Source organism: Tauraco erythrolophus, chromosome 21 (assembly GCF_009769465.1).
Source record: "Tauraco erythrolophus isolate bTauEry1 chromosome 21, bTauEry1.pri, whole genome shotgun sequence".
Classification (NCBI taxonomy): domain Eukaryota; kingdom Metazoa; phylum Chordata; class Aves; order Musophagiformes; family Musophagidae; genus Tauraco; species Tauraco erythrolophus.
Window position 1 is genome coordinate 2,077,266 of NC_141485.1, and position 21,017 is coordinate 2,098,282.

A 21,017-nucleotide genomic window follows, 5' to 3' on the forward strand; every position below is an offset into this window, starting at 1 on the left:
GAGGGAGGAAAAAGGCGTGCACCCCACAAAAGAAAAATGCCATAAAGGTAGATGGGTATCGTTTAATGACCCTTTTTTATTTTCAAATAAAAGACAGTCAAGCAACAGAGTTGCTTTATTTTTATACCTGTCCACATCTTTTCTCTCCTTCAAGGCATACATCGTATTACAACAAAAAGAGTGATTCAAGCATAATTAAAAACTTGCCATGAGTTTTTTTTCTATTTGCTTATTCTTGGAGATTATTACTGCAGCAATTACATTTAAAAAATTCCAAGAAGAGAGGCCACTGGTTTATTATCACTAGGAAACAGCAAGCTACTTCTCTGCCCTGTTTATCTGATTGATTCCCAACATCTTTCTGGCACACAATCTATCAGTTTATCTCTCCCACTTCATCACAGTCACTTCTGGCAGCTAAATACAAGATCCAAATCCAGTGTTACACAGACATACGACACAGTAAACCTATGTAACACCGCCACTCTGTAAACAGCTGCCCTTAAGGCTAAGCAGAAATGGGATCTTGGTTTCTAGTCAATATTCTGTCAAAAGCAAGGTGGGAGGGAAGGTTTTAACAGCAGCAAGAAATGGTGCAGCAAGGTTTGAGTGGTTCCTTCCTGTACCAGCAATAAGGTGTGTTTACTGTCTCCTCTTATCTCGCTTCCTTGGCAGGATGCACAGCAAAAACTGCTGAGTAGTAACGGCGGAGGCCAAGGCACGCGAACACAGCCATGCACAGACGTCCCACACTCTTGGAGAACGAAGCAGCAAGACATTTGGGGCAGGACTTGCTCTTCCTGGTGGCCCACCAAATCCACGGGCGGGTGGACTAAGGAGTGCCACCAAGGTCTTACAGCTGTGTCTACACTGGTTAGAACCAGATGCGTTTTTGGGGCAGGTTCCTAGTGCTGTATCTGGGAAGTGGGCAGGATTTCCTTGGACAGGAGCACTCGCCTTTTGGCAAGGCAGCGTTTCCCGTGACGGCTGTGACGGGCAAGGATTGAGCTGTGTGCCACTTAGCAGGGCGACAGCAGGGATCCCATTATCTGCTGGAGGGCACATCCTCTCCTCTGTGTATGGAGGATCCTCTCACCAGAATTAGTAGGGAAAAGCTTTGTGCAGCAGTAGGAGACTGAACCCTGCACACAGTCGTCTCCTCTGCGCTAGCCAGGCCACCAGCCCATCAACCCTTAGTCGGGACAGAGACAGTTTTGTTGACCTTGGGGCTGACAGTGAAATGTTCTTCCAGTGCAGTGTCAACTGCAGGACTGGGGACGCTCCTGGGGAGAGGGGAGGAAGACAAAGACGAGGGGGAAGTAAAAAAAGAGCAGAGACAAGAGGGAAATTCGGAAACAGAAATAAAAGCTGCGAAGCATCTTATTACATCTAAATAGTGTACGTCTTAAAGTTGAAGTTATAAATCATGCTAACAATGGTTACTAAAATAAAAGTGGATGTAGCCAGAGGCTACCACTGAAAAAGTCAGTCTAGACCTGCCTCGCTGCCTTTGGTCTTTAAGGATTTGATTAGTTTTTCCGCTTTCTAGTTCAGAGTCTTGCATTCAGCCCATGCTCCAGAGCCAGCTAGGGCTCAGGATACACAACGAATGATAAATTCGTTTACTGAATAAAGCAACACTGTTTTCACAGCGCAAGACTTAAAACACTTCTGAAGCTGTAATATTTCATTAAGCTTGGCGATTCTGGTTAAAATTTATTAGTCAAAACAGAAAACTCACACCAGACCCCATATATTCCATTAGGAGTGATATATGGTGTCTCCCAATGTCTAATTATTAACTAGGAAGTGTAAGTAAATCACTATCAGCATTAAGCCCTGATGTGTGAAGACGAGAGTTTGAGTTGGGCAATTTCAGCATCAAAAGGCTTTGATTTGAAACATACCCTTTTTTGCTTTCCCTCCTTCACCTCTTCACATCTTCCCTGAACTTCAAAAACCTAAACCCAGTCTCCCACATCAGCAAACACAACTGCCTACCTGCAACGAAGTGCAACCGCGTCCCACAGCACGCAGCTCAACTACCAACTCCAAGCTGCTCCTACTAAAAGCTGGAAGCAGCAGGACAAGCCACGTGCAAAGCGGGAAACGGGCAAGAGTGAGCAGAAGAAAGTTGCTAACATCAGTTTTGTTTGTCTTTGGAAGGAAGCGGCAATGCTTGCCACGAGCGCTCCTGCGCGTAGGTGTTTCTGAACTCAACAAAACTTCCCGTCGGGAGTCAAGGAGCGCTCGGAAATACTCAAAACCAACTCAACCAGACTCCCTAGTCAAAACCAAGGACTGCCAACCACATGAGTAAAGAAAAGCACACAGAGGTCGCATGGTTTGCCAAGGCCCACGAGCCGTGTTCGCGGAGCGCTGGGAGCAGATGGGAACTGGCTCTCTTTCCTGTATCCTGAGCACAGAAGAGAGCTTAAAATCTGCAATCGTGGAGCATTTCCGCAGAATGCATCCGAAGCACTTCAAAAGCAGCTGGCATTCACCTGCCTCTGCTGACACCAAAGCCATTGTTAAAATTCACACTGGAGTCAATGATGTGTGCTTTCCAAAGAATTCACCTTACAAGGACTCCCTCTCTACTCCAGTTCGAGAGATGCACACAAAGTACATTGTACGAAATTAGAGGGATTTAGAAATGCCATCGGGGTGTTGTTCAAGGGTAATAGAGATTCATTTCTCATTTTAGAGGTCAATTTTCATTTTAGAGGTTAGGTCTCATTTTCATGCACTATCTATCAGTGTTTCTAATACTCAGTTGCTGACCTTTCTGATTGCAGACCCCTAAGAATTTCCAGTTGAGACAAAGAGCTAAGTACAGCTGAAATAAGCCTTGTGACAAAAGGCTCACTTTCCCTAGCCCTCACAGACCAAATTAATACCTCGCAAAAGCTGATCTATAGCATACCACAGGAAAACAGTTCAGTTTACAAAGCTTAGGAATATAATCGGAACAAAAGAAAACACCTTTTCTCAGATGTTATTAAAACCTTCAGAAAAGCCAGTAAAGGCACGGGTTGTTTTTGCTCCAGCGCATCAAAGCCACCTACTCTGTCGTGCCAGAGGCACTGCTGCCTTTGGATTCACCAAGTCAGGGATGCAGAGAGGTGAGACACGGTCTCAGCCCGGCCGCAGCGCTGGCTGCCGTACGAGGAAGCCAAAACGGTCCTGTTGGGCTCCCTGCACCAATAATAATATCAAACAAGGGGCTGAAAATGCTCATTTTAAAATAACTGCGCAGAACCACGGAAAAGCAGAACCTCGTACCGCTTCTGCCACCTTAGTCATTTTCTGAAAGCAACAGAAACAGAAAGATTCAACTATGTGTGGATTCTGAAATCATGAGAAAAATCTGAGAAACCCCGACTTCAGGTTTACCAGCAGCTGCTTACCTTTACCAGAACACTCTGTCGCTCCTTGTGCTAGAAGAATATTCAGTTTTTTAGTGAGGGACTCTAAAATATTTGCAAATTGCTCATGTGGACTTTTATAGCCAAGTGTTTATTTGTTACTAGAGACAGTAAACAAACAATTACTGTCGTGTGAAGGTCTACTAATGATGCTCCGCTATCTTTTAACACAGAATCCTTTCAAAAGCTCAGGCAAATTACCTTCATCCTGCCTCACAGAGCCACAACACGACGCCTCACGTTGAAAAAATGTGTTATTGTTAAGTCATCCTTCAGCTGTTTAAAAATCAGCTATTTTTTAACAAAATCATTGTAGGAAACAAAAAGAGAGAAGCTAAGTACAACTTGTCAAGTCCAAGCAAAGCCGACTACCAACACCAAATGCTTTTCCTCTTTCCTGGTGAAAATGCAAAGTCATTCCACTACTGAACAGAAGTTGACAAAGCTGCATTTTATCAATGCAGTTTCAATACTTTCTAATGTAATTTTTTTCTCCTTTAGTCTTTGGAGAAACATGGTAAACCACATGAATTTTTCCTTCTTTTTCCTATTTATACACCACACAATTACTTAAAACAGCATACATTATAAAAGGGTTGCTTCTAATCCAGGACTCATTCAGCATACATTTTACGCTGCATTCTGCCCAGGCGTGGAAACAAGCTGTTCCTTTTCCTCTTTCAAGCTCCCACACAGTAGTAGCATAACACCATTTGAATTTTTAGCAACACCAGAGAAAATTTAAGACTGCAGCTCAACCATCATTTTTAAATCCCCTTGAAACCACTTTTTTTAATATTTAATTTTCTGTAATCTATTTATAATGTGAAAACCCTAAACTGCAAGATGAAATCACTGGACAGTCTCTTTTTAAAAACCGTTTTATTAAAATTCAGATTTGTATAAAATAGGCACTGACTTGTGTATTTTCTAATAACCCATTAAGAGAAGTTTCAAATCAAGCTTTAAAACGTGTTATTAACCATCTACCCAGCCATTTGAAAGATACATGCCTGTGATAAGAGTATTGTATTGCCATTAACCTGTGGGATGGTTCGAGACATCTCTTATTCACACAAAACTCTAAATGCATCTAATTAAAGCCACAAGATCAGCTGTCCATATTAATCACTCACTAGTTTAATTAAGGTAAACCAGCTTGTCAGAAAGCCAGTCTTCTCTCTATTCTTCACCATTATCGACTTTTAATAGTTCACTGGATTAGTAATTACTTGTTTATGGCATTATCAAATACCTGGGAGAGAAAACCACAGTCTGTGCCCAAGAACTGCTTTAGGCTGACTCTCACTTGGGACACGAGGAGAAATTTACCCCATCAGATAAAGTTTTCTAAAAGTCCTTACAACGTGATTTAGACACAAGAGAAACAAGTGGAGCTACAAGTATCTTAACAAGAGATGCAGGCACGGAAGTTCCTTTGGTGGTTACCCCGATTGAAGCAGGCGTTCCGAACCCTAAGCCGGGGAAAGGACGTCAGTGACATTTCTCACTCACTTGTAAAAGTCACATCTGTCACAGAGTGTGCGAGAGCAGGCAGGCACATACAGTGCTGCTCCTCAAGGGACAGCAACAAAGCTCCAAGTCCTACAATTAAACATCTTCTACAGGATCAACTCCTTTCCTAATTAGTTAGAGTATGGCTAAGGAAGGGAGCAAGCCTCTTCCTCGCTATTCAAGCATGCTCACCAGACAGCAGCAGTTCATTTCAACACAATGCCATAGCTGAGGGATGACAGTCCTCTCCAAACCACCGGCAGCCCTGCCCAGCAAACCGCTGCCATCCCTGTTCGAAGACTTTAGCATCATCATTGAGTGTTCTCCACCCACTTTGGCTCTGCTCAGCTTCTGGAAGTTGCGGTGATCACGGACAAAACTGATGATTGTGGTTTGTTATAAAATGCAGTGACATACAACAAAAGCAAAATCAGAGGGAGGAGGGAGCAGGAGAGCGGAGAAAAAAAGGGATTATGTATATTCCTAATTCTCCTTAGGCATACCTGCTGCCATCAATGATGAACATTTGTTCTGGGAAGAGCTGCTACCAGTGGAACGCTTAGCATATGAACACTAACCTAATTCCTGTTGGAAATAAACCAATTTCCACTCTCTCCCTACTAGAGGAGTATTTCAACCTAATAATAAAATCTCCACTGTAGCATGTCAGACCAGCAGCTCTCTGGTAGCAGGCTGGAATTTTAAGTCTTAACGCTGCAATATCAGCTGTAATGAATTCTACGTAAACATGACTTCTAAAAATAAAAAGCCTTTTTCCTCCCTTAAAACCATGTATGGAGGAGAGTTTAAAAGAAAAGGAAATGAGGTCTAGCCTCTCACTGCTGTCAGTAATGAGGATCCTTCTGAAACAGTTTAACTATTCCCACCCAGTGCAACCCAAATAAAAATATTTTACTTGCATTATTCAGCTCAGCTTTACGTTACCATTCAACATGGGCCACCACAATAAAAACTATAACTGCTTAAAGAAAACAAGTGAAGAATATGAGAAAAGGAAAAGTGGGATGAACAGACAGAACAGAGTCAAATCCTGAACCGTCCTAAAATTCCACCAGCCTCACACGGTGAATTCCACTGAATACTAAGACCTGGACAAGAAAATGTTTTTTCCACAGGAAAAACAGATTCATTAAAGAGTTTTGTATTATAATCTATAACAAAAAAGTATAGCTACTTATTCTGTTATCAGTAACTTGTGAGCATTCATCAGATCTCGTTCATTTTTACTTGCTTAATCACACACTGAAATACTCAGGAAGTTGGCTTCCAATGTCCTTCTTTATCTGAAGGTTTACCTTCAATAAAGGGGTTTTTTTGATTACTTCATGAGCAGTAATCAAAATAAACCAATCATTATCAAATGTTATTTAGAAAAATAAAAGTGACACTGAAAAACGTCTGGATCTAAATGTAAATACAAAGAAAAAAGCACCCATTGAAAGGTACACACAGACTTTCCAAAAAGCATTACGCACAGAGGTCAGAGCTCCTGAGCAACGTCAGCTCCAACAACCAGAGACGTTGCTGCCCATCGCTCCTGAAGAACCAGTTCCCTTTCTACATTTTATTTATATATGTACATCCACACACGCCATCACGCACGTGTGATGCGTGATGCAAAAGCGCTGCACGGTGATGACCCATCTGAAAGAAAACACACTCACTGCATTGTCAGCTCTATTGCAATGCCCTCTGCCCTCTCTGCACGCTCTGTTCAGCTTCAGCTTACCTCCCTGACAAATAAAGGAAAGCACTTTATGAAACCAATTTAATTGGGAGGTGACAGAAAACATACAGCCGTTTTCTTCAGCCTTATCACTGAACTGGCTTCAGCTCCCATCTCTGCCAAATCCCACTCAGCAGAAGACATTAACCAGGTCAGCGGAACAGGTGCTGCGCGGTGTCTGGCAAGGGGCTGGCATCCCCACAATTACTCGCACACAATGAAGCAGTAATCTTTACAGATCATCTCTCCCAAGAAGCATATTGGGGACGGGAGGAGAGGAGAAGGGTGGAAGGGAAGGAGGAAGGGAGGGAGAGAGGGAGAGAAGGATAAAAAAAAAAACAACAAACAACAAGCAAGAGAGGAAAATGAATGTGTAGCTGCCTCGCGGCTCAGCAGATGTCTGTGCGTGATGTACGAGGCTGGGATAAGCTGTCGGAGCCCGCTGCCAAGGAGTGGTAAGTGATTAAAGCCTCCACCAGGCTAAGCACCATATTTAGAGTCTATGGGGTTTCGAAAGTTGCACCCATTCCTTGCTGTGCTGCCAGATGTTGTTGGCTGATCCCGCTCCTATCCACCGTGCGCGGGAGGCAGCAGTTGGTACAGCAAGGAATGCAATCTGGACCGCTTCCGGAGGTGCCGTACATTAAACCGGTGTCACCCATCCTTCACCTCTGCCGAATGCTGAAACAACTCCAATTTGCTGCCACTTCCCTCTTGGGAAATGGCCAAGATACAGTTGTGCCTGGCAGACCCATTTGTTTTACTCAGGTGATTCTCTTCCCTCAATGACCTCTATTAGTTTAAGTTTTAATTTAGATTAACCCCAGCACCCCAATTAACCAGTGAGGGGAAAAGCTAAGCTGTGACTAGTCATATTTCTGAAATCACGATTTATCGAAGTTAAAGTTATTAGAAGGGAAGATGGGCCATTCATCTATTGCTATTTTTCTTTTAAAAATTTAACATTTCATGGCCAATGAGCACTTTGTCTGCACAGGTCCCCAGACGGTTGATCACAGCTATTTCTCCTTGACCACTTCACAATTTTGTCATACTGACTAGGTTTCTTCTGTGTTCTTAGGGTCCACTTGGCCCCTAAAGCTGGGCTTCTGGTCCACTTGGACCTCAAATTCCAACTCAGCATTATCTCAATGCCTTACAGATTTGGCCTCTCCAACCACTGCTGCCAACAACGGCACTCTCTGACAACCAGTTTAGAGCCTGGCATCTTCACCTGCCCCAGAGGTGCTGCTCAATTCACAGTAACACTAGCAGAGATGCTCTTACAATAAATACGCAGCCTGGAGAGGAGCTAGCTTGGAATACATTCCTGTCTCTGAGGCAGGCTGCCTGGAATAGATCCCTCACAAACATTAAATATTCAAATTGTCCTAATTCTGTGCTAGGTGAGGTCTATCTACTGCAAAACTTTTCTTGGACATCTACAGCAGTAGGGTTGGAAGTGTGTTGAAAATCTTCTAGGAGGAGAAAAAAAGGCAGCATTAAAGTCCTCTGTATTTCCTATCGACAAAACACAGATAAGAATTACCAATCTAATACATCTTTTTATTTATCTTTAGTCCTGGCTCTGTACACGAAACCCCAAATTCTGAAACTATTCAAATGCTTCTGGTTAAATCAGTTATCAGAGCACAGTCACATGGCAACAGCTCTCTTCCTCTGCCCTAACACTTTACTAGCAACTCTAACGATTATTTAGATCGGAAATTTCCGCCTTTCTAATGATATGATATTTGTTTAGTCCTGAAGTTAAAGCTCTCTGTGCATCATCAGAGCAAAACTAGTTTTTTGTGCACTGGGGAAGGACTTACAGTGGATCATACTCCTCAATATATGGCAATTTCAGTATTTCATAAAGCTGGCACCGTCATTTATTAAATAAATTACAAACACAGGGTTTCCCTAAGCTGCAGCCTCCATGCATTTGGTGCAGATTACTCGTTTCTAAGAATTTTGCAAACAAAAAGAACAACTGGCCTAAATCCAAGCTGGCACAACTCCAAGAAAAGTGCTAGAGAAGCCCTGCAGCTTTTTCATTCTGTAGGTAGATGAGATGATTTAGGCTGGGATGAGAGTAACTTAGGTGCTTTGAGGATCTACTAGAACTGTTTTTCGTAACAGCACTCTACCCAGAGAGAAGTCACCTTTAGAGAATTCAGTATTTTTTCTCTGTGTAGCATTGTTCACCAGAGGGAACTCCAGGCACAGACCTTATCCTGCAGCCCTGCCTCACTCACACAGCCCTGTACCCAAAGTTGAGAGTGAAATCCTTGGAGGTATCTACAGAGATTTCAGATCTTAAAACAGATAAATGAGTTTCACTGGTCAGAGAAATTTAGAGCACAGAACCCACCGCATTAGCTCTCTAAGTATTAAAAATCAACTGGGGCAATAATTCCAACACAGATTTACCATCACCTACCTGGTGATAAAAGTCATCATCATCGAATATCTCCTCATCTATGTCCTTCAGGTGCCTGTTGGAATCTGACTGAGGGAGGACTTCCTAGAAGCACAAAGGAAATACTGAAAGCTCATATATGCATGTTTCTGTCCCTAACTCTGATGACATCACGTGCAGCAGCTTGTAAACACACTTGAAGATAGGAAGGAATGGAGAAAAGCTCCCTACATAACAAGCTTTTACGGACTAGGAATACATTTAAAGGCAAGGCAGAAATGCTGCCAATGCCAAAACAGATTTATGATACCTTTACTGGGAAATAAATAGGACTATGCAAAGTCTTTCTGGCAAAACACTACAGATATTTTTAATGTAATGGCAAAAATACATCTTGCAAGTGCAGTAATTCTATGCTGATCTCTCAGAATTGAGTATTTATTCATTCTTAAACACTAAATTAATAACAGACTTACTACTAACATATTCTGTAGGTTACATGCAGTATGATTTTAGAAGTGACTTTCTGGGTTAAAGATTCTAAACTCTAGAGTAAAACCAAAGTTTTGTAGCCGCTACCTCAAAAAGCAGATTTAGTGAGCATCAGTGCCTACAGCACGGGAGGGGCACAATCACAGACCAAACCTTGTTTTCCCCTGTCAAGAACTGGCACAGGAGATAACGCAAACACCATAAAACTGGAATTGAAATGTCTACATCTTTTTCTTAGCCATTACATTACAGGAATCAAGGCTCAGATATTTCCTTCACAAATCTCTCACAAACCAGAATATTACCTGCTAAAGGCTCCAGCTAATTGTTTCGCAGGGAGTTTCACTGCTTCTACAGGATGAGTTAGAAAAACAAAATACCCTTACCGAATTTTCAGGCAAAGCTTCAGGGACTGGATGAGATTCCTGCTCCTTCTTTCCCAGCACTGTATACACTGATCGCTTGGTCTGTGTCCGCCGTAGTAATCTCTCTTTGTCCATCAGAATATGATCAATCTGAGTCAAGATTGAACGCTCAAAGGCACCGAAACCCTGCAACAACATTAACTAGTGTCAGATAATGCAGAAAGCTTTTCCTCAAGGCAGCAATGTTCCTCTATCTTTCCATGTCAGTGGATAAGCAGACAGCATTCCAAGAGGAGGGGGTTTAGGTTTCATTGCAGGGATTTTTGCTAGGATTTGTTATTTGTTTCTCTCTCTCCCTCCCTTCCCAACCTGAGGCAAACTGACGCCTAGCCTAATAAAATGCCTTTGCTGTTCTGGTTCAGATGAACTTCTCAATGATTAATACTATCTCACAGATGTCAGGAGACCCTGAATCTTTGGGTGAAATGATTACCCATTGTATTAAAAGTGTACACTCATGGAGGAGGAGAGCCACGGAAGCCCCTAGTTCTGTTATAACAGACAAACGGCTTGTTGATCTGCAATAGTGGCATTTTCACAGGGCTTTCTTGCTGCTGGGGACTGGCTATGATGGGATGTCTGGTTGGGAGAACACCAATACTATCCAAGAGTTGTTCGCAAAACTTGGGAAACCATTTGGCGCTGAAAATTTTTTTCCTGCCCATCTGCTCAAAACAAAAGAGAGCAGCTTATGCCTTTCAAATTTGAGGGCTAAGATTCTTTCCAAACTCCTTTAAGGTCGGGGAAAACTGAGTACCTGTGTATTTCATTCTTACTGCTGTAACTCTCAGCTTCACTTGCAACATCCACGATACGAAACTTTCAAATCAGCTTGTCCCACAAGTCTCTGCTAAACGATCAGCATGTCAGCACACACAAACAAAGACCTGCCTTTCCCATTTTGCCAGATGCCAGCTTTGTCTTCTCATGCCACTTCTGCAAGACATTGTTCCGATAGGGCCTGAAGTCAGCATACCGCTTGGCTATGAACTCTGGGTAGTCCTCCATCTTCAGCTTTCTTTTGGGGAGGCTCCTCCTCTTCTCCTGAGACTTATCCACTTGCTCTTCGTCACTACTGCTAGGGATTTCATCATCACTAGAACAAAAATACACAGACTAAACACCCTACATCTTTCTGAAGCAACAAGTGTGACTTCTCAACCGCCCCTCCACTACCACCCGTGCTTTTTCCATGATGCTTGTGCCAAAAGACCCATGGTTTAGCCCCTCCTCCATTATCAGAAAGATTACAAAACAGAGTTCCACACTGGCAGAAGAAAGGAATTCAAATGGTCGTTTGTCCAGAGTGTCTGTCACCCAGATACAGCTGCAACTGAGAGGACAGCAGAGAGTGGGTATGGTCAGGAAGGCTGAGCGTTGTCCATTGTCCATTGTTGGAGACCAAAGGATTCAGAAAGATCTTGTCTTATTTTGTATTTACCTCTCAGTTTTTGATTGCTTTCCATCCACCAGATGCCTCGTGCCCGGGTACTGATAAAGCAGCTCATCCTGAAGGTCCACTAATACTTCCAGCAGTGCCTCCAGGGCTTTAAAACCTGCAGAACAAGAGACACAAGTGACAATTTCCCGCTGATCCTTGCTTCTACTGAAGACTTAGCCCTGCAGTGCTTAGTTCCTCATTTTGAATCTGAATTTCTGCCACAGCTACTGCACGTCCCATTAACTGTTTTTCTCTAATCAGTTAGAGACATGGTTTTATCTTCAAACTGATATACTGATACCACCACGCTGGGAAAGAACACTTCTTTCCTAAAAAGGGAGGAAGGGAGGAAAGGTTGCCTTCTAAACATCTGCCTGGCTGCACATGGGGAGTATACCGATCTAACGTTTCATCGACAAACATTCCGACCGCAGAGCCTACAGGATTCACACACTGAAGAAGCAAGTACTGCGCGCACAAGTGTCTGATGACACACGTAAATGACAACAACCTTTTTGGCTGACTAACTCATTTCTCTCTGCTACGTTCTGAAGCAGAGGCCAGCTTCAGTTGAATAATAGGAAGCAACACAAGAGAAAATGTATACATGGACATCCCGTCTAAACTCGACCTCCGACTTTTCCGTCTTGTACATAACGTGCACGTTACAGGGAGCAGAAGGAGGGAAGGCAAGAAGAAAAAACAAACTCCTGCAGGGCTGTGACTACTGCTGGTTTCTACGCCGCTGTGCTCGCCACGTAGGAGGTATAAGAAATTAGATTGTAAGTAAAATTAAATGTAGCAAGATCTGATCTATGGGGGAAGCTTAAACAATGACCTGGCAAGTTTAATGAGAGGATTCTGATCAGAAAAGCAGAAGGGCAGGCCCAGAGATTCTTAGAAAGAGCAGAAGTGAAGAAAAGATTAGAGTGGAGAGGTGTCGAAAATGATCACCACATGGTGTGAAGGTTAGCTTTACAGGGATGAGTAGTTGCTTTCCAGGGTATTTGCAGACACAAATCCTGAATGTAGATCTGATGCTGTATCTGATCCAACAGCTTTCATAGCTGACAACTTGCCTGTATCTACACGGATGCAGAGAAAACAATCTCTGTTCCAATGATCTTAGGTTCTCCAAGGACACACAGTTGCAGCTGACTGTGGGAAGGGTTAACTGCACACTGTTGCAGCATCTGCTCTTTAAAATAGTTCTTCTGTGGCAACCAACAAGCCTCCCTGCAGAACGCTCTGATATAAAACAAGCGTTTGCCCAGGCCTACACAAACCCTCCCTTTGCACATTGCTACGCATCGATCACAGGGTCAGCTCTTCCAGGTAAAACACTTGGCACGCTTCTATCCAAAATCCTTAGCTGAACTTTAGGCAGATTAATTTATATTTACCTGACACTGGTGTATCGCCTTCTACTTTTGCGAAGAGGCACCACAGAAAGGGGAAAAAATGCACGGCTTGGAGGAACGGAGCCCACCACTTCAGGATCCGTTTTCTTGCTGGATACATTCAGACAGGCTCAGCTTCCCTCCCCATGCACCCAGAACCAGAATCCTCACGGGCACCAGTAACCAGGCTGACAGACCGGGTGGATCTATCTGGAGGGCAGGAGGAGCACAGCGGTGGTGGGACGTTCTCCCTGGTACCTCCTCGACCAGTGTCTCCCCTGACATGAAGTCAGTGGAGCTGTTTTGCTTAACTCCCAAACCTGTTTCTTTCTTTGAGTTACCACAACAGAACGAAGGGAACTTTTCACCACTCGCTTTTTTTTTTTTTCTTTTTTTTTTTTTTTAATGGAGGACACAGAGATCAGGGGTGGGGTGAACAGCAAATCTTCGTCAGCCAGACAGAGTCAGTGCAAGCAGAAATCAGCCCAGACATTCAGAGGTCTCAATCTCCCGCGTGTTACCACCGTGATATTGCTCAGTTGTCACCATCTTCAGATAAATTACGGCCTGACCTCAGTAACAGGAATGTCAAGGAGAAGATGCTTTAAGACTTCTGTTGCAGATCAGCTGTTGGGCTCATCCTCCCCCAGCCCGTGGTTCATTATAGACACATTCTGACAGCTCTGCTGTATAAACCTATTAACGGATTAGGTTTGCCACACTTGTAAAACAGTCGTGCGTTAGCATCAAAACAATTCCAAGAGACAAACAGACAAAAGCCCTTAAAAATGCATTTGCTCTATGTGTCTGCAGCTAAAGCATCACTTGCAAAAGGAAAGTGCCCCCACCCTAGCCTGAATGCACGGCTTACAGCAGCAAAACCTTTCCCACTGCCTGCAACACTGCTAAATGTCCCCAGAGCTTCCGAAACTGTTTATTTTCTACCCGCTGCCTGTCCTCCAGCAGCAGGGCTAATGCACCCCAGGCGGCTTTGATCCTGCCAATTACAACTGGAGTAGCACTCCAGCTCTTCTGGGGTATATCAGGGCCACCGCGAGCAGGCAAGGAATAAAGACGGGCTCAGGCTCCCCCAGGCTATGAGATACGGACCCCAACACAAGTGGGGAGGGGGAGCAATTTTATTTGGAGTGAAGGAGATGGATAGGGCAGGGAAGACAATGACCGTGTGTCTAACCAGGTGGGAGGGCTAATTATTCCAGACAGTGGCTTCATCACGAGCCTCTTACCGCTGGGTAATTTCCGTGCTTCCAGTTCTTGTGTATTTAATAGCATTATTGGATGGCATTCTCATTGTTACTGTTGGGTGCTTAAGTGTGCTGTAAACTCAACTCCAGAAGCCAAGTGTCACCCTCCCCTGCCCTGTTCCCATCCAGCCCTGCCCTATCCATTTCACGTTTAATTCCAGAGGGGACTGTTTTCTTCCCAGTCTCCTCTCCCTCTTCATCTTCTCTTCTCCCTAATGCCCTCATTGGCTTTACACCGTCTGCTTTGGGGAAAAGACTGGATCCATTTAGGAACGAAGCGTAAAACGAAACTATTTCATAGATGTAAACTATGTCATTTTGAAGGAAAGCCGGACGCTAACTCCTCTGCTCTCCTGCCCCCTCCCAGTACATTTTTTTAATGCTGCTCCTTGTCTGAAATAGACAATTAAATAGAATAAAGTCACAAACATGGAGCTTTCAAGCACGCCAGTACATTAAGGCAACCAACTAGCAGCTTTCACATGTGATAACCATCAGGTTTGTACCTCCTGCTCCCTTCCCTGCTCTGTTCACAGAACAAAGCCAGCAGTCCCTGGAAGAGCACACGCAATGCTGGCCCTGACCACATAGCACAAGCCTCCCACTGCCACCAACTGTGTTAGGTCCTAGGCAGTCCCTGACCATTTTCAGTTTCTAAAGCTTTTAGGATGAAGAAGATATCAACACCGTGGTTTTCACAAGCACCACAACCCGGCTGGGGCTGAAAAAGTGCTGTGAAAGCTCTACGATTACCTTCCCACCACTCATTCACCAGCAGGCAGATCCTGATGCCAACGGCTTATTCCCAGAGCTGTTACACTAACTCTGCTGTCAGTGCAGCTTCTGGGTGTTGCTCCACTGTGTTCAGCCAACGAGGAGATGCTTAAACGTCCCCCAGCTGCCCCTTCCCGGCCCCGGGCACCGGGCAGTGCCCAGGGACTGCAGGCACAGCGCTGCGGAAGCAACTGTTAAGTTGCAGTATGTAAAACTCTGCGCCCCAACCTTGCAGGCACAGCCTATCGCCCCAGTTAACCCCAGTATGCCAGCAGCTTTGCTGCATCTCTCTGACAATCTGCACTGCAACATGCTGGTGTAAATATTCTACGTTATATCAGTGTCACAACTCACACCTTTAACATTGGGCCACACATCCTTAGTGAGAAAAATCTCAAAACCATCTCCTTTTCCAGGAGTTACTTTTGCACGTTCAACCTGTGTTTTTTGAGGACAGGTGGCTCAGTATGGCCTTAAAAACAAAAGGAGCTGGATCCCTTTGCGGGATTTCAACATGAGCAACTGAAATCCCCCAAACAACAACCCATACTCTGTGTGTAGGAGAGGCCAACTAACCCCAGGACAACACGTAACGCCTACTTCCACCAAATCCTTTCTAAAGCTGCCCTTTGGGAAAGAGAAAAGGATGCTGAGTGGGATCCATCTGCAGCTGCTCCAGGAACTCAGCAAACGTGGTCTGAATATAACTTCCAGCTTAAATGGGACTCAGAGTGTCTGTGGTGAGCCACTAACTTGTAAGAGTCACATTTAAGAGTCCGTGGGAGCCCCTTCATTTTGTGTACAGGGGTGAAAAAGTTGTTCCAGATCCAGCAGACAGCCTATCAATCCACCAGGAAAGCTGGGAGCCAGTATCAGTAAATCAAAGCGTGCCTTCCTGTTAATACTCTCTCATACGTTCTGCTTTTATACGTCCCCTCACCCAGTCTGAAAGTAGCCCTGGAGTATTTAGCTCCGTTCAGGGATAGCACTGCCATGTATCAAAGTGTCAGGAGACCCACCAGAGATGAAATCTGTCCTACTGCTCTCAAACCACAAAAATCAATTTTTGTCAATGCCAGTGGTACGGACAAACGGGCTGTGCTGCTGGCAGCCCTCCCAGGTGTCCCCCCCCCAGCCCTCTCTGCACACGGGGGTGGCTGTGCCACTGCTGATGCCCAAACCCAAGCGCTGCCGTGCCAGGGACGCGGCTTCTGTGCTCACCCATCGCTGGAAGCTCAGCATTCCTACAGCACGGCAGCTTCCTGCGTGGAAAAATATCTGCACTATTTTTCAGGACCTCTAAAAATGGGGTCTCGTTGCATCTTCCCGGAGCAGCTGCGGAGAGCGGCAGCTGGTGCGGAGCAGCAGGGAGCCGCCTCACATGGAGACGCTTTAAGCCGATGGAAAAGAGCCGGTGCCCAAGGCCAGGCTTCCAGAGGTGTTCAGAGAGCCAACCGGTGGGATTCCCAAAACTGCTCCACCAGGTGCGCTCCTCCCCGCCTGACCCCAGCGCATCCATCCAGCGGATTCGGAGTACGGGGCGGAATCCTAAAAATGGGGATGGAACTCCCGGGGTTTTCACTCCACCGCTGTCCGTACGTGGCACCTCGCAGGGCGGACAGGCACCGCTGCGGCGGTGCCGCCCCAGGAACGGTGCCCGCCGCCGCTGTGTACGCAGCGACCGCAACACAAACGGCAGCTTCGCTACCGCCATGGACCAGCACCAACCACGGCTGAAATTCCGAGCCCACGCCAAAGCTGGAAATTAGCTGCTTTTTTCCCCTCAATTAAATCTGAGGATCTGGCATCACAGGAGTATCGTCGGCATGCAAGCTTTTAATTGCCCGTGTACCTCCACAGGCTGCGCGGAACGCTCGCGCGGAAAAGCTGGAGCGCTGCTGGTGTCTGAACCACGGGATGCAGAGCAAAAGCTGAGCTGCCAAATATCGGGAGAGCTCCAACGGCCACCACGGAGAGCCACCGCGTCACCACCGCACGGAACGGGCGCCGTGCCCGGCGCACGGGCCACAGCGTGCAAATAACAAGGAGAGGAATCAAACCTCTCTTCTTCCAACAGCTGTCCAGAACGAAGAGTGTCTTTACCAGGCACACGCTTTTATCCCAGCGTTCGGATGAAGAGGGGAAATTTTCCCTCCTTTCGGACGACGGCGGGACAGGAGTTAAACTACAGGTCAAAATGCCACTCAATACGTTGGCCCCCGAACAATACTCCTCATTCAAATCCACAAGCCAGCCACTTGCACTAGTCATCCCCAGCAATTAATCCCCCAAGAAACACGTTTGATTAAATCTTTTCAAGCAAATCCTTTGCTTTGCTTTTGTTAGTTCACTTCTTGTCAACATCTATTAAAATATGCCTTTAATTCTCCCACAATCTTAAAAAACACCGATTCCACTGTCTTCAACTTTAATCAACTGTATGGCCGGCATTTTTCATTTCATAATAATGTGCTGTTTGGAATTCAAGAGGCAGGCTCAACATCAATCATTCGGCAAGAATTTTTCCACTGCAATAAATATGCAAATGAGGAAAGCCAGTCAGTCGTATTTCAGGCCCGACTTGCTAGTGTTTTAAAAAAGACACAAATTTATTAATTGCCGTTGGCCAGCGGAATCCTATTACTTTGGGCATTGATTACAAAGCTGTGTGAGTGATTATTGTGCAACTCGCAGGCTATCCAGGCATGAGGAAAAATTATTAAAGCAAGGCAGAGATTATCAACTCAGAATAACAATAAGCCTTAACATTTCAGGCCCCTAACTTCTTCAACAAAGAATTACGCCAGAGCTCCAGTGTATCATAATTCTGAAGTCTGTCAGTATTACTTTTGGAGCTTGCTCTATATTCCCAACAACAGGGCAGCGTTACCAGCCAGGAAAAGGCAGGGGGAATTCCTCCAGGTACCGCATCTTAACCACGGGGCTTCGGACAGCAGCTTTTCTGTGATTCCCACCGCGTAACCAAACGTAGGCGGAACAACATGGTGCAGGCAGGACTTCCACTACCTTCAGATGTGCACCTCTGTACCTCCTGGTGCTCCAAAACCAAGACGGCACGGAAATAAAAGGCTACTGATAAGCTAAGAGAGAAGCTCCAAGAGCCAGCCCGGACTAAATGACAGGCTAGCTGCAAGCCCTTTGGCAGCAGAGAGCGATCCCATTTTTTTTCAGGTGGCGTAGTTATGTATACATTTCCCAGGGACTTCAGCTGAATCCTAGCACAAAGCACTTGTCAATCTGTCCAGGTTATTTTAGGAGATGATGGGAGTAACGTTCCCTCCACGCTTCCCAAAACACTTGAGTTTGGGGAATTTTATCAAATGAAAGCAGGAAAAAGGCTGACTTTTCTGCTGATGGCAATAAAAAGGTCTGCTCCATACCCTAGGTCCAATTTGCTGGTTCCATTGGAATGCAAATGATGCAAAAGCCTTTGCAGAGGGGTAAATTGTATTCCTCCAGCACAAAGGAGCCAATGCTGCAAACCCTCTTCACACGAGCAGTTCAGCTGACTCCCAAGGAGTTACAGAACGGACTGAATTTAGCCATTCCACTCTAATATTACTGCATTTGACAGTAAGGACAACAGGATCAGACATAGATGAGTTCGCTAAAAGTAAAGAAAATAACTAGATGCAACAACAGAATAAAAGGCTTGGTATTCAAGGATTTTATTAGTGAGGACTGGGGGAGGGGGAAAGCTGAGAAGGCAGAGAAAGAGAAACACTTCCATGAAGTTCATGCTCTACTGATTCGCCTCAACCATCATCTTTTGATATCAGCCCAAACCGGGGAGGGGACGGGGCTTGTAAAAATGAGATTTATAAAAACTGATGTTTTACATTACTGTACATGTAAAGAAGCTGACAGCATGCATTCCCGTCTCTGCCAGGCAGGAATCCCCAAGTACACATGCAAGAATGAGAAAGAAAGAAGAAATGTGAAATCTCATAGTTATCTAGATATTAAGGCCAGAAGGGAACATTAGCCCATGTAGACTGACCTCCCCATATAATGCCAGGCCATTAATTACATTTATCATGACAAGCACCGAGTTTCCATCTCAAGGTAACCAATTGCCAATTAATCCCAGTTAGCTGACATTTGCACACGCTTGTCTGGACGCCCTGCAAGCCTTTGTTTCCCTGCATCTTGTTTGTGGGTTGTTTGTGGAGTATATGGACTAACCTGGACAAGTATCTAGCTAAACCCCATTTAATTAGCTATTAATTATCTCAAGAAACTAAAGTGTAGGCAAACCTATTTGACGCGCTTGAAGCGTGGTGTAACCCCACCGCCTGGAGTTTGGGTGTATCAGGTCAACAACTATGGACTCTCTCTACCATTTCTTGCACTAGAATAATAAACCTCAAACGCCAACAGCATCCAACACATATGGCTATGGAGATAACCTACCTGCACTTCACCACCACCACCTCCTACACAGCATTTCTGAACAATTCACAGACAGCAACGAGAGGCCACAAAATACTTTTCTGGTACCTCACACAGCCCAGATTCTGCACACACACAAAACCTCACACTCCCCCATTACCCAACTAAACACACACACCCAAACAACAACAGAGCTCCAAAACTGAGACTTGTGCCTTTGTCTAAAGCATCTCACTTCACATCTCTTCCCTTTCACTCACTGCCACGTACGCAGAATGGTCACCCATAAACCCAGGACTTACCATCCTTACTGACCCCAGCTCTTAGCAAAAGCTCTCTAAGGCATAGGATCATTACATCAAAATTTACAAAAAAAGGTCTGATTCGTTCATTTATTTTAGTCGAGAGAAAAGTCTTCCTTAATGTCAACAGGCTTTGGCTCAGTCCCAAAAACAGCTGAATAGATTCTTCATTCGATCAGAGAGGAAAGGAGAAATTTGGAGACACGTGCATCCCCATCCATTTAAATCAAATTCAACCCCGCGCGAATTGACGAGCGCAATGTTTTTTGTATTCATAAAGTGTCTAGACTGATACAATTCAATTAAAATGAACTACCAGTTTTAAGTGGGCTAGATCTGATCACAATAATTTACACTCAGGCTTGAAACCCAGTTCTGCTGTCACACATTTGTGCAGGCTCCCAGTAAAATCTTCAAAGCAAGAATATATTTAAGTCTATGATCTTGCCTAGCACCAATTAATCCTGTAACTGCTCTACGCCTCTGGAAACTGCGTAATCTGCCTGTGCCTCAGTTCCTCCCCACTCCCCCGTGACACCTACCAGCTCTGTATTAACACGGTAGCATCTCCAGATGTACCTACGGATACGTTTGAGCTTTAACAGTGATCCACAGATAGAGATGATAACAAAATTATGACTGGAATTATTGGCAGCTGATTCCTGCAGGCTCCTCTGAAAAATCCCGAGCTTGTGTCAATAAAGCACGTTTCATCCAACCGCTTTTCTCTAACTGGATGTGTAAAACGACAAGCAGGCGCAGCCGAGGAGCGAGGCAGAGGGTCCGTCAGACGGAGGATGCTGCACAACTGGAGAGGAGGACGCCTTCCCAGACACATCCTCTCTTAGAGGAAGTGGAACAGGTTCTCCGGTACCTAAAGCAGACTTGATCTTATCCAAAGATAGTCAATGCTTAATCAGCTTCTTTGACATGACTCACCTGGATGTTGCATAGAATGTAATTTACTTTTTTTTTTTTAAGATCTGGAATGAGAGTAACAGAATCCAGAAAATAATCCTCTAATAAAAGACAATGAGAACATACAAATGAATGCAGACTAAATAGATACTAAATAGACTCCTTCCCTCTGTCTTGAGTCCCTTTTCAGCAAAATATTACAGAACTAACCCAGAAGAAAATAAAGATATTCAGTGTGGAGCATTCATACAGAAACGTTTAATATGCAAGAATGTAAACCCAGAAAACACATGGCATCTTTGGAGGTCTCCTGCTGGCAGTGAATGTAAGTGGGACTCTTAATCACATCCTTAAGAGGCCTTGCCCACAAACGTGCTGTTTAGTCACAAGCCACAGATATTTGTCACGGGAGCAGTTAACCAACCTGGTGCATCAAGAGCCCAACTCCGGCAATTACCATCAAGGTCCTCGCAGC

The 21,017-nt window shown here is 44.8% G+C and overlaps 1 protein-coding gene across 3 annotated transcripts in view; it reads right to left on the reverse strand.

Annotated features, from left to right (window-relative positions):
* AATF (apoptosis antagonizing transcription factor) overlaps positions 1-21,017 on the reverse strand; it is a 55,666-nt gene that overhangs the window by 23,861 nt on the left and 10,788 nt on the right. For all 3 annotated transcript variants that reach the window (XM_086624655.1, XM_086624656.1, XM_009984953.2), the window contains exons 5-8: positions 11,471-11,585; positions 10,921-11,125; positions 9,991-10,155; positions 9,134-9,217 (exon numbers count right to left, since the gene is read on the reverse strand). In XM_086624655.1, the coding sequence (XP_086480781.1) occupies positions 9,134-9,217; positions 9,991-10,155; positions 10,921-11,125; positions 11,471-11,585 (569 nt within the window). The remainder of the gene's footprint in view (positions 1-9,133; positions 9,218-9,990; positions 10,156-10,920; positions 11,126-11,470; positions 11,586-21,017) is intronic.